Below are 12635 nucleotides of genomic sequence, written 5' to 3'. Positions count from 1 at the left end.
CTTTGCTGCCTCCTTTAATATAACTGGATAGATCTCATCCCCCTCAACAATTTCTCCTCCACTTTACTCTCAATTATTACAAGATCATCTAGCTCACTGCCAGTGTTTACTCCATCTATGGCATTCCCCTTCCTGATTAACTCCTCATGTGTGAATGTAGATGCAAAATATTGATTTAGTTTGTTAGCTACCTGAGCAGGATCATGAATAGTCGCACCATCGATATCAAGTGGACCAATCTGATTCATCCCCTTCCTTCTAGAGTTTACATAAGTAAAGAACTCCTTGCTGTTTTTGTTTGCATCCCTTGCCAAAGATTTCTCATCATTAGCATTAGTAGAGGCATTTGATGCAAGAAAGCAAGTTTATGCAGCATCAGCCAAAAAAAAAAAAAAAAAAACACCACTTCCACTTCACCCCTTTGTTCATTCAAAATATCTGTCCAGCTGAGCCTTAAACTTATTTAGGCTATCAACTTCCACGACAAGGGATGGAAGTCTGTTCCACCAACCAACCACCCGCTGGCTAAAGGCAAATTTCCGCACGTCTATCCTACATCTGTCTTTCCTCAATTTGAATTTATGCCCTCTCAGGTGATTATTCTGAGCAAGAGGAAGAATCCCATCAGCATTGAGCATGCTCAAACCATTCAAGGCTTTATACACCTCTATCAGATCACCTCGCTGGTGCCTAGTCTCCAGACACTGTAATTTGCAAAACTTAAACCTTTCTTCATCAGAGCATCCCTTTGTTCCATTCACTAATCTTGTTGCCCTTCTCTGTACTCGTTCCAGCAGCTCTACATCCTTCTTGAAATGAGGCCTCCAGACCTGTATACAGTACTCTAGGTGTGTTCTGACCACTGCCTTATACAAGGGAATAATCACCTCCTTATCCCAGCTAGAAAAATTCCTATATATCATTGACAATACACCATGAGCTACTCTTGCAGCCCGTCTGCACTGCTCAGAGAACTTCATATTTGCCTGCACAACCACCCCCAGGTCCCTTTCATTCTCTACCACTGTCAGTGTAGTACAACAGAGTTGATACGTTGCTCTGGGGTTGCTGATTCCCATGTGTAGTACTTTACATTTGTCAATGTTAAACTTCATTTGCCACCTCTCAGCTCATATGCTCAACCTTTCCAGATCCTGTTGCAGCAGCATAGTGTCAGTAGTGTCCTTGACAACCCTGCCTACCTTTGTATCGTCTGCAAACTTCAACATTAAGCTTGATATACCCTCATCAATATCATTTATGAATACAGAAAACAATGGAACCAACACTGAGCCCTGAGGGACGCCACTAATAACATTAGTCCACGACGAGCAGTGTCCATTGATTACCACTCTCTGTCTTCTCCCCCTCAGCCACCCCTTTATCCACAGCAGCAATTTGCCTCCAATGCCACACTGCTCCAATTTGTGCAGCAGTCTTCCATGTGCAACAGTATCAACAGCCTTTCTAAGATCCAAGTATATAATATCAAAGTTATTCCCTGCATCCAGTTCCTTTGTGACTGCATCATAGTATCCAATCAAATTGGTCAGGCAAGACTTCCCCTTAACAAAACCATGCTGTGTCCGAGCTATAGCTGAAGTCTTGTCTAAATGATCCTGCAGTGCTTCTTTAACTAGTGCCTCCATTAATTTTCCTGGAACAGATGTTAAACTCACAGGTCTATAATTACTTGTGTCAGCCTTTGCTCCTCCTTTGTGAATTGGGGTGACATTTGCACTTCTCCAGTCTGTGGGTACCTCCCCTCAGTCCAAGGAAGCTCTCATAATTATGGATAAGGGTTTGCTTACTTCCTTTGCTGCCTCCTTTAATATAACTGGATAGATCCCATCCACCCCGGGTGCCTTTCTTGTGTTTATCTTCAACAATTTCTCCTCCTCTTTACTCTCAGTTATTACAAGATTCTCTAGCTTACTGCTAGAGTTGAATACACCTCTGGCTTTCCCCTCGCTAAATAACTCCTTGTGTGTGAATGTCGATGCAAAATATTCTTTAGTTTGTTAGCTACCTGAGCAGGATCATCAACAGTTGACCCATCGATATCAAGTGGACCAATCTGATTCATCCCCTTCCTTCTAGAGTTTACATAAGTAAAGAACTCTTTGCTGTTTTTCTTTGCATCCCTTGCCAAAGATTTTTCGTAATCTGCCTTCGCCTGCCTAACCTCCTTTGTAACTTGGTTACAGATCAACTTATATCTATCATAGGCTTCTGTGTCACATGTTAATTTATATGTATCCCATGCATTTTTCTTCTCTGCCATATGTCTCATTAGTTCATCTGACATCCATTTAGGCCTGAACCTTGAACAATATTTCTTAGTTGGTATGTAAAGCCTAGTAGCTTCCAAGATAAGTTCTTTGAATGCTTCCCATTTTGAGTTTGCTGTTGGTAACATCATCAGTTGGTCCCACTGTATAGAACTTAAATACTGTGTCAGACCATTGTAGTCGCCTTTATGAAAGCAATAACCCTTCCCTTTACCCCTGATGGTAGTTACCTCCTTGAGGAAATCCCACTTCAGCACACTGTGATCACTGCCACCTAGTGGTTCCTGTATCTGCAGATTCTTAATGCATGAAGAATCACTACTGATAATCAAATCAAGAGTATTGCTCCCTCTAATTGCCTCCCAAACATGCTGATTTAGAAAACAATCATCCAATAAATCCACAAAAGCCTTGCTAGTGTGTGAGTGACCAACCCACAAATTCCAGTCAATATCTGGGAAATTAAAATCCTCCATTATAAGACTCTCTGGTTTACTGGCCCACTCTATTTCCCTGTACAGTTTCTTATTATACTCATCAGAGTCATTAAGCCTATAGCACACTCCCACTCTCAATTTTGATCTCCCAATGCTTATCTCACACCAAACTGACTCGACACTGCACTGTCCAGCGATGTCGACTGGCTTCACTTCCTTAGATTTTATGTGTTTCTTAGCTAATAGCATAACCCCTCCTATCCTGTCTGTCCTTTCTGTAGATGTTGTACTCCCCAAATTCCAGTTCTGCATTCCTTATATCTGTGTGACACCACGTCTCTGATAACCCAACAACATCCGCCTTTGATGCTTTTAGCAATACATCAAATTCATCAAATTTATTTACCAAACTCCTAGCATTGGTGTACACACAAGTATACATGCACCTGTTCTTTTTCTTAGCTACCCTAACACAACCCATGTGTTTACTTGTACCCCAATGACTCCCAGCAGTCTTTGAAATATCCTGCATCTTATTTTCCAAGCTGCTGCTCATTCCAATAGAAGCAGTGCAAGAATCACTTTCACCTCTGCCAGTGGCTACTGTTAATCTTTTAGTCCTTGTATCTCCCCCAGTCTAGCAGTTTTCCGATCCACCTAACACTGCCTCGATAGCATCAGCAAACATTCTTGCATCCTTTCTATTTAAGTGTATCCCATCCCTGTAGAAGCAGTCTCTCCTGTTAACAAGTACAGAACAGGCTGAAAAAAATTCTACCCCTTCAGCCTTGCACAATCTTTCCAGGGCCAAATCGATCGACAGGGCTCTCATCATATACTCCCTCCTATCGTGTCTGGGCAGAATTGCAGACACTTTCAAATTCAACCCTAATTCACGGCTTTTTTTCAACAGTCACCTGTACTTGTTAAGTAATTCCGACGATCTTATACTCTTAATATCATTAGTGCCAACGTGTACAGCTATATCACCTTTTGTGCCCTTAAAAGATGGTATCCGCTCTACAACTTCATCAACCTTTGCCCCTGGCAGACATACCTTGGTCCTTCCACCTATCCTTTTTACAAAGCATGGGTCCCGTTTCCCTGACAATAGTCACCAACAACTACTAATTCGTTTGGGACCAACGCATTCTGCCTTGGGGGGTTGCCGCTGTGTTGCGTGATGCCCAAGTGCAAGCTCTGGCGTTGGTGTGGGCAGCTGAGAGCTTGATGGGGCCCCTCACTTTTAATCCTTCGAGGGCATCCACCCTGTCCTTCAAGCTCTCATATAGGCCCATAACAACGCTGAATTGTCGCCTGATTTCCTTACACTCCTTGCATCGCGCACATACAAAGACATCCCCCATGGCAGTATCATGTCCCGTACCTGACTGCTCCACAAACATCAAGCAAATAGTGCATTTTAAAAGGCTGTGATTCAGAGGGCAACTGTCCCCCCTCAGTTCTCCCCTGAGCCACAGCACTCCCATTAGCTTGAGCCTTTTGCTTTGCTGCTCTGGTCTGAAATCTGATTTCGATTTAATTTCAATAAAATTTCAAGTTCAGTACAAATTTAAAACCCTAAACTTGTATCCCAACACAGTTATAATGCTATATTTATGTTTCAATATCGAGTGTTAACTACGAAATCCCTTTATATAACTTCCGTATCAAGTTAAGTATTAATTATTTATTTTTGATAATTATTTATGTTACGTAATCTAAGTCGTTATGTGTATATAGTTAAAAGTACAATTTAATTGACAATGAAGTTCAACAAGATTAATAGATTTACTGATTATTTGACAATATTATATTATGTACTATACTATACTAAGCTTATGCTGTCTAGTTCGAGATATTTTGTTTCGCGTAACAATGGCGGCAAATTACGAACAGTAAATCTATGGACACTTAAGTAATCGATTAACTTCCAAATCTCGCTGTCTCAATTCAGAATAAACTAAGGATCCTGACTAGCTACTTACAGAAAATAATTTGATATAATAATTGGTTAATAAATAGGCTAAATATGATTAAAAAAAAAGCCTCTCGTTCAACAGAGCTGCAACTTGTAACACGTGGATTTGATATCCCTTTACCGATACTAAGTAATACCTACAAATCTCTATCTAAGTTAAACTTTAAACTAAGTATTGTAAATAGGAATATAAAGCTACTCTAAAAAATAAGTTAATATGCCAATTTAAGCTAATAAAACAGAAAATAAATCCGAAAAAACTTCTCTGTTCCAGGAGCAGCAATAAGCTACAATGCTACAATAAGCTATCCATGAGCAATTTGTCCTTTAGGGAGGGGAATGCCAAAAGTTTATCAAACTCTAAAAAGGAGCTAAAGGATTTTGTAATACCTGAGAGCAAAGTGGAGAAGAAATTTTTGAAGTTAAACATAAGAAAGACACCTGTGGTGGATGGGATCTATCCAGTTATATTAAAGGAGGCAGCAAAAGAAGTAAGCATACCTTTAGCCATAATTATGAGAGTGTCCTTGGATTCAGGGGAGGTCCCCACAGACTGGAGATGTGCAAATGTATCCCCTGTTCACAAAGCAGGGTTTAACAGGTGACACAAGTAATTACAGACCTGTTATTTTAACTTCTGTTCCAAGGGAAATAAATGGAGTCACTGGTTAAAGAACATTGCAGAATCATCTAGACAAGACTCTGAAGTTATAGTTCAGACACAGTATGGGTTTGTTATGGGGAAGCCTTATCTGTCTAATTTGATTAGATACTATGATGTGTTCACAAAGGAACTGGATGCAAAAAATAATTTTGATATCATATACTTGGATTTCAGGAAAGCTTCTGATACTGTTGCATATGGAAGACTGCTGTACAAATTGGAATAGTATGGCATTAAGGGCAAGTTGCTGCTATGGATAAAAGGATGGTTCAGTGGGAGAATTTAGAGAGTGGTAATTAATGGACACTGCTCTTTATGGACTAATATATTTAGTGGACACCCCCAGAGTTTGGCGTTGGGCCCATTGTTGTTTCTATATTTATCAACGATATTGATAAAGGTATATCAGTGGTATATTTAGTGGACACCCCCAGAGTTTGGCGTTGGGCCCATTGTTGTTTCTATATTTATCAACGATATTAATAAAGGTATATCAGGCTCAACGTCCAAATCTGAAGACATTATGAAGGTTGACCGCATTTTTAATTACAGTAGTGACAGCATGCTACTACAACAAGATCTAGAAAAGTTGGGCAGATGGGCTAAGAGGTGCCAATTGCAGTTTAACATTGACAAATGTAAAGTACTGCATATGGTAAGCAGTAGATGGGGTACTACACTCAGAGTAGTAGAGAATGAAAAGGAATTGAAGGTAATTGTGAAGTCAGATAGGAAGTTTTCTGAGCAGTGCAGGCTGCCAAAGCAGCTCATGGGGTCTTGTCAGTGATATACAGGAATTTTGCTACCAGGGATAAGGAGGTGATTATCCCCTTGTCATGCCGCACGTTGACTACTGCATACAGGTCTGGAGGCCTCATTTTAGGAAGGATGTAAAGCTACTGGAATGAGTACAGAGAAAGGCAATGAGATTGTTGAGGGGAACAAAGGGTTGCTCTTACCAAGAATGACCTAAGTTCTGCAAATTGCAATGTCTGGAAAGTAGGCACCTGAAAGGTGATCTGATCGAGGTGTATAAGGCCTTAAATGGTTTGAGCAAGCTCAATGCTGATTGGATTCTTCCAGTTGCTCAGATCATGCACAATTAGGGGCATAAATTCAAGTTCAGGAAAGACAGTTGTACAATAGATGTGCAGAAATTTGCCTTTATCCAGCTGGTGGTTGATTACTGGAACAAACTTCCATCGGTCGTTGTGGAAGTTGATAGCTTAAATAAATTAAAGGAAGAATTGGGCAAACTTTTGGAGTGAATGAATTGGTGAAATGGGAATGTGTTTTTTTTTTTTTTTTTGCTGATGCTCTATAAGCTGGCTTTCTTGCATCATATGCTTCTACTAATGCTAATATCTCATATTCATATACTGAAATCATTACTCGTAGATATGATGAGGAATATTATGTACATTTTGTTATATCAGTTGTCTTTAAATCTTCCACTTCCATTTTGTAAGTTAATTACTATAGAAGACTAAACAAGAAAGAATATTCTAAGATAGTCATCGGCATAATTGCAAAGGGTAATAGAGAGTCTAAAATATTCTGTTCATTTGTTAAGTGAGAATGTACTTTATTGTGTCCTGTAACTACATGGTGCACAAGATCCCATTGAAAAATGATGTTCTTACAAATTATGAAGTAACAAAAATTCCATCACTTAGCGGTGCATTGTTTTCAAATTTGAAATTTTTTGTGGACAAGTTTACAGTACTTGATATTAGTATTAGTAGTGACAAATGATGCAAGAAAGCAAGCTTATACAGCATCAGCCAGGAAAAAAAGAAAAACAGAACTTCCCATATCACCTATCCATTCCCTCAAAAGTTTGTCTAGTTCTTGTATTTATTCAAACTACTCACTTACACAACACTAGATGGAAATTTGCTCTAACAGTCAACTACCTGCTGGATGGAGGCAAATTTCTGCACATTTATCCTGCAACCATCCTTCCTCAATTTGAATTCATTCCCCTCTTTTGTGTAGTCTGAGCAAGAGGACGGATGCTGTGTGTTGAGTTTGCTCACTCAGATCTCTTTGCAGGTGTATAGTCTCCAGATGCTGCATTTTGCAGAATAGAAGCCTTTCCTCATAAGAGTAGCCATTCTCTCTCCTCACCAATCTCATTGCCCTTCTCTGTACCTATTCAAACAGATCCACATCGTGTCTAAAATGATGCCTTCAGAACTGTACTCAAGATGTGACCTAACATCTTGCCTTATACAACAGAGTAGTCATCTCCTTGTTCCTGACAGAAAAAATCTTGTATATCATTGACATAAACACTATGAGCTGTCTTAGCTCATAGTGTTTATGAGCCTACCTTATTAAAGATAAAGAAATAGATGAAGCAATAGGTGTTTTTCAGCATCAGTATTAGTTTCAGTGGGAGAACCTACCAGATGTTATTATGAAAGAAGAAAGAATTGATATGCAAGTCCTTTGGTTGAAGAAATGACAAGTGCACAAGGAAGCTAGAATATAACAAATTATACTAAATCATTCCTAGCATTTTAACAATTCCTTATAGCAGTGCTGTGTATGAGAGGATATTTGCCTAATTGAGAAAAGCAAAACTGAGTTCAGATCTTTTCTTTCTAGTGAATCATGGAAATGCTCTTGACAGCCAAATCTTTAGACAGCAGGGCCACTGTTTTGAGCAATGGTCTTTGGCTTAGTATTTTTTTACGATTGCAAAGTCTGCCAGTGTATCTTTCTTGAAGAAATAATAATCTAACAGATAATACAAACAGAAATCCTGTGAAGCTAATTTTAGAAAGCATACTGTATTGGTAACTGGTAAACAGTCCTATGGCTATATCTTAATATAAAATGTGTATGTTACATTGAAATTTTAACTAATGCAGCACGGACTTTTAAAAAATCTGGGTTTTTTTTGAAAAAACTTTTTTTTTTAAATCTGTTTTGGTGAATAGATTCATTTTCCTTCTGCTTACAGTTATCTTACTTCAGCTTTTCAAAAATCAAAAGTTGGCAGTTACATCAGTAACATTAAAGATAAAAGACAAATGAAACAGCAGATACTTTAAACTATTTCTTATGTTAGTTTCAGTATATAAATTTACCAAAGTTATGAAGAAAGAAAGAAAGAATTGACGTTCAGTGATTCTTGGTTGGGGAACAGATAAGTGCACAAAGAAACTTGAAATATATCATAATATTCCAAGTCATGCTTATAATTTTAAAATTTCCTCATAGTAATACTGAGTGGAGGAGGAGTATTCAGCCAGGTGTTGGGGGAAAAAAAGTTCAGATCTGTTTTTGTGAGGCTTTGGAAGTGCCCTTAATAGACACTTCTAAACAGCAGTGCCATTGTTATAAACAAACCTTGGGCTGAACCTTTCTGAAGAGGCAAAATCCGCAGTAGTATCTTTCTTGAAGCAGTCATAGCCAGTTAGTCTAACGGACAATCCAAACAAAAATCTACAAACGAAAAAATCCTAGATAATCTAATGTTTGAAAATATACTATACTGGTAAATAGTTCTGTGACTGTATTTCACTATAAAATGTGTATGTTTTAGCAAAATTTAATTTCAAGGCCAAAGTACCAAGTAAAAACAATCTCCTGCTTTTCTTTCAAATAAAAATTACGAAATCTACTGCTTTCTGAAAGTAAAAGGCTGGCAACTATGTGTTAAGATCGTAAATTAGTTATTATTCAAGTAGGATTAGCAAGTTTAATATTTTCATAAATGGAAATATAACCACTATTTCTCTCTCTTTCTTCCAAATTTAAATTTTTCATTTAATTATAATTTTTTATTTCAGAGTCTATAATCTGATAACTGAAAATGGACATATAGCACTCAGGGAATGTTTTATATTCTCAATGGCTGAGAAAGGAGGACAAGAGAAAGCAGTTATAAAAACTAACCATAATAGGAGAAGAAAATTCATAGTGCATCGTGATATGTGTGAGGTAACTGAAAGAAACTCTTAAAGTTTTTTAAATTATAAACTTAAAATTAAAAAAGATATTATATTCTGCTAAATATATTATATAATAGACATTTATTTGGTGTTCAAATAGAATATAATTAAGACAGATAATACATTTTATTTCTGAAGTAGTTCTATGTTATCAAACGTATTGTGGACACACACACAAGTAGTTGTGAACAGGGCTTTTAGATAGGCTTAGGTGACCATTAGCCTCAACCCTCCTGGCATCTTCCAACTTCTAGTAGGTGTCAGCTGGAATTTGTCTTTGTTCTTCCTGCAAAACAGCTGCCAGAGCTTGTTTGAAAGAAGGCTGTTTTCATTGCAGCCTAATCTAGCACTCCAGTTCTTCCCACTGGTTGTCATTGGAGTTGTAGTGAGCTCTGAGCTGATCACTCCAACTTTTCAGTGTCATTGCCCATAAGCCAGTCCTATATGATTCTTTGCTTTTTGACCTTGAGTGTTGTTATGCTGATATTGATTGAGCTGTTTTCTGCGCAACATTGGTAGCACGTAATTGTCCAAAATGGCCAAGTAGGTCATGACATCATGGTTTTAGGCACTACCACCAACAGAACAACTCCAATGAGAAATGTCTTCTAGACAATTCCTGACTCCAAACACATTCGTTGGAACGAAACATTGTGCATTAAGATTAGTTAGTTCATATCTTCTGCAGCTGTTCTGAAATCCATGAATGTTGGAAGTGACAAACACCATTTTGCAGCAGTGACCATTGCAACATCTCAGATGTCCTATGATTAAACCCAAAGCTGTTGAGTTCCTTACAAATGGTTCAAGTAATGATGAAAATTCCATGTCAAGAATAGCCTCCTGGTTTTGCTCCACAATATTTACCACAGATGATACAGAATTCATGAATAACCCTCTTTTATGGTACATTCTATATATATATATATATATATATATATATATATATATATATATATATATTTATTTATTTATTTATTATTATTATTATTATTATTTTTTGAGTTTTCAAGGCCACCTGAACCTTTTCTTTGTTGAAATCTCAACTACAGCCTTCCATCTTTGAATAAAATCTGGCACAGTGCATTTTGGGAGACGATGAGTAACAATTGCATGCACAGAAACATTATTGATGTGCATCCAACAATAAACTCATATTGAAAGTCTTACCAAATGAGTTGCCCATCTTTGGACCCTTTCAAGAAGATCAATGTCTTTTTTAAAATGTCTCCATACTTTGACTCAGTATTCCAAATGTATCCTTACAATTGCTTCATACAGTGGGACTATGCCCTCCCTATCTCTACACGATATTGTTTGATAAATCATCAATAGGACACCATGCACTGCTCAGAAAACTTCATATCTGCCCGTATAATAATATCATATCTCCCAGATCCATTTATATTATGTATACGAGAGGGTATCAGGAAGTTCATACCCTGACATAGATAAAACATCAGTAGGAAGATGCCGTTTTTAATATAAGTTCTCTATATATTCAATAAATAACATGAAATTTCATTCCCGTAGGTGATCGTGCATCAGAGGTGAGGTGGAGCCCGGAAGAGGTGAGGTGAAGAAAGACACCATGGTTGACAAAGTGGAGTATCGAGCAGTGATCAAGTTCCTGAATTTGCAGTACAAGAAAGCTCAGGAAATTGATGAAGAAATGAAAGCTGTGTATTTGCAGAATTGTCCATCCTATGGCACTGTAAAAAAAGTGGAAACGGGAGTTCCAGTGTGGTTGTACAAGTGTCTTTGATGAGCCAAGAGAAGGAAGGCCATCAACATCCACTGACAGTGAGATGATTGCAAAGGTTGAGTGCTGGTGCTGAGTGACAGACATGTGACAATTTGTTTCATCACAAATGCAGTGGGAATTAGTTATGGGTCTGCCCACAGCATTTTACATGACCATCTGCACATGTCTAAGGCCTCTGCACGATGGGTTCCAAGATTGCTGATGCCTTTGCAGAAGCAATGTCGAATGCAGTGTTCTTGCCAACTGTCGAATTTGTGTAATGCAGATGTTGAGACCTTTTTTTTTTTTGATCGGTTGGTGATGAATGCTGGGTGTACCATTATGATCTGGAGACTAAAGACATGTCAAAGGAGTGGAACCACACCTCCTCCCAAAAAGGCAAAGACCATTCCATTTGCAAAGAAGGAGATGTTGTCCATGTTTTCGGACAGAAAAGGGGTTATCCTGACAGATTATCTACCTCGTGGTTTCACACTTACCAGAGAATACTACAGAAATCTTTTGAAAAATTTACGCGAAGAAATTTTAAGTTAAATTTTCTTGAATAATTTTAAGAAATTTATTCAAAGAAAGTGAAAAAGCATGGAATGTTAAACAAAGGTATCCATCTGTCAGACAATGCCCTGGCTCACATGGCCATTGCCACCACCAACTTTGTTACCCAGTGCAGCTTCAAACTATTGCAGCACCTACCCTATTCTCCTGACCTAGCACCATCAGACTTCTTGCTTCAAGAAATGAAGAAACCATTGTGTGGACACTGCTTTGATTCATCTCAGGAAGTTATCAATGAAGGGGAATCGTGGTTTCAGGCAAAAAGTGCAGACTTCTATGATCAAGGCATTAAACAAAACAACGGATCCATAGGTGGGAGAAATGCATTAATATACATGGAAAGTACATAGAAAAGGATTAAAGTTTCTGTGAAGTTTCACCTTTCTAGGGCTATTATTTCTAGGTAAGGTACAAACTTTTTTGTACTACGTATGAGGAGAAATATGTAGAAAATTTTATTCATTCTGCTCAAAATTTAAAAAATAAACTGTATAATATAAAATATAAGCATGAAAGTATTAGGCACTTCCATTTTTCAAAATTAATGTGCACATTTATGCTTAATATTTATATGTGTTTATATATATATATATAGATAAGGTAGACAGATATTAAATACTATTAATCATTTATGTTTTCATCTTGATAAAACTGTTAAGCTTGGAAAATTTCAAAATCACGCTTGCACACCTTTCTCTGCTTAGAATTTTGCTTTTGTACATTGCTTGAAGAAGTCTACAGATCATAATGAACTCCAACAAAAATTTAAAAAACACGTTAGCATAGCTTATCACAATGTTCTGTAGTTTTTGATTAAAAAAACTGAAAAATTGTAGTACCTATTCATTTCCAAAAACTCTACACAAAAATAATTACAAGAAGAACTGCAGGGAACAAACACTACTGGGAGTTCTCATGTGTTTTCAGCTGGTTATTCTTCAACGGCTGTGAAATGTTCTACTCAAGACAGAAGATGG

The 12635-nt window shown here is 37.7% G+C and overlaps 1 protein-coding gene across 1 annotated transcript in view; it reads left to right on the top strand.

Annotated features, from left to right (window-relative positions):
* The window catches only part of LOC150079223 (DDB1- and CUL4-associated factor 17-like), a 260750-nt gene that overhangs the window by 196354 nt on the left and 51761 nt on the right, over positions 1-12635 (top strand). Inside the window, exon 11 of the mRNA XM_090382995.1 lies at positions 9177-9327. Within this exon, the coding sequence (XP_090239121.1) occupies positions 9177-9327 (151 nt within the window). The remainder of the gene's footprint in view (positions 1-9176; positions 9328-12635) is intronic.

This window comes from Mastigoproctus giganteus, chromosome 10, assembly GCF_048544385.1.
Source record: "Mastigoproctus giganteus isolate SK-2022 chromosome 10, ASM4854438v1, whole genome shotgun sequence".
NCBI classification, from domain to species: Eukaryota; Metazoa; Arthropoda; class Arachnida; order Uropygi; family Thelyphonidae; genus Mastigoproctus; species Mastigoproctus giganteus.
This window is presented reverse-complemented; position numbering and strand designations above follow the sequence as displayed.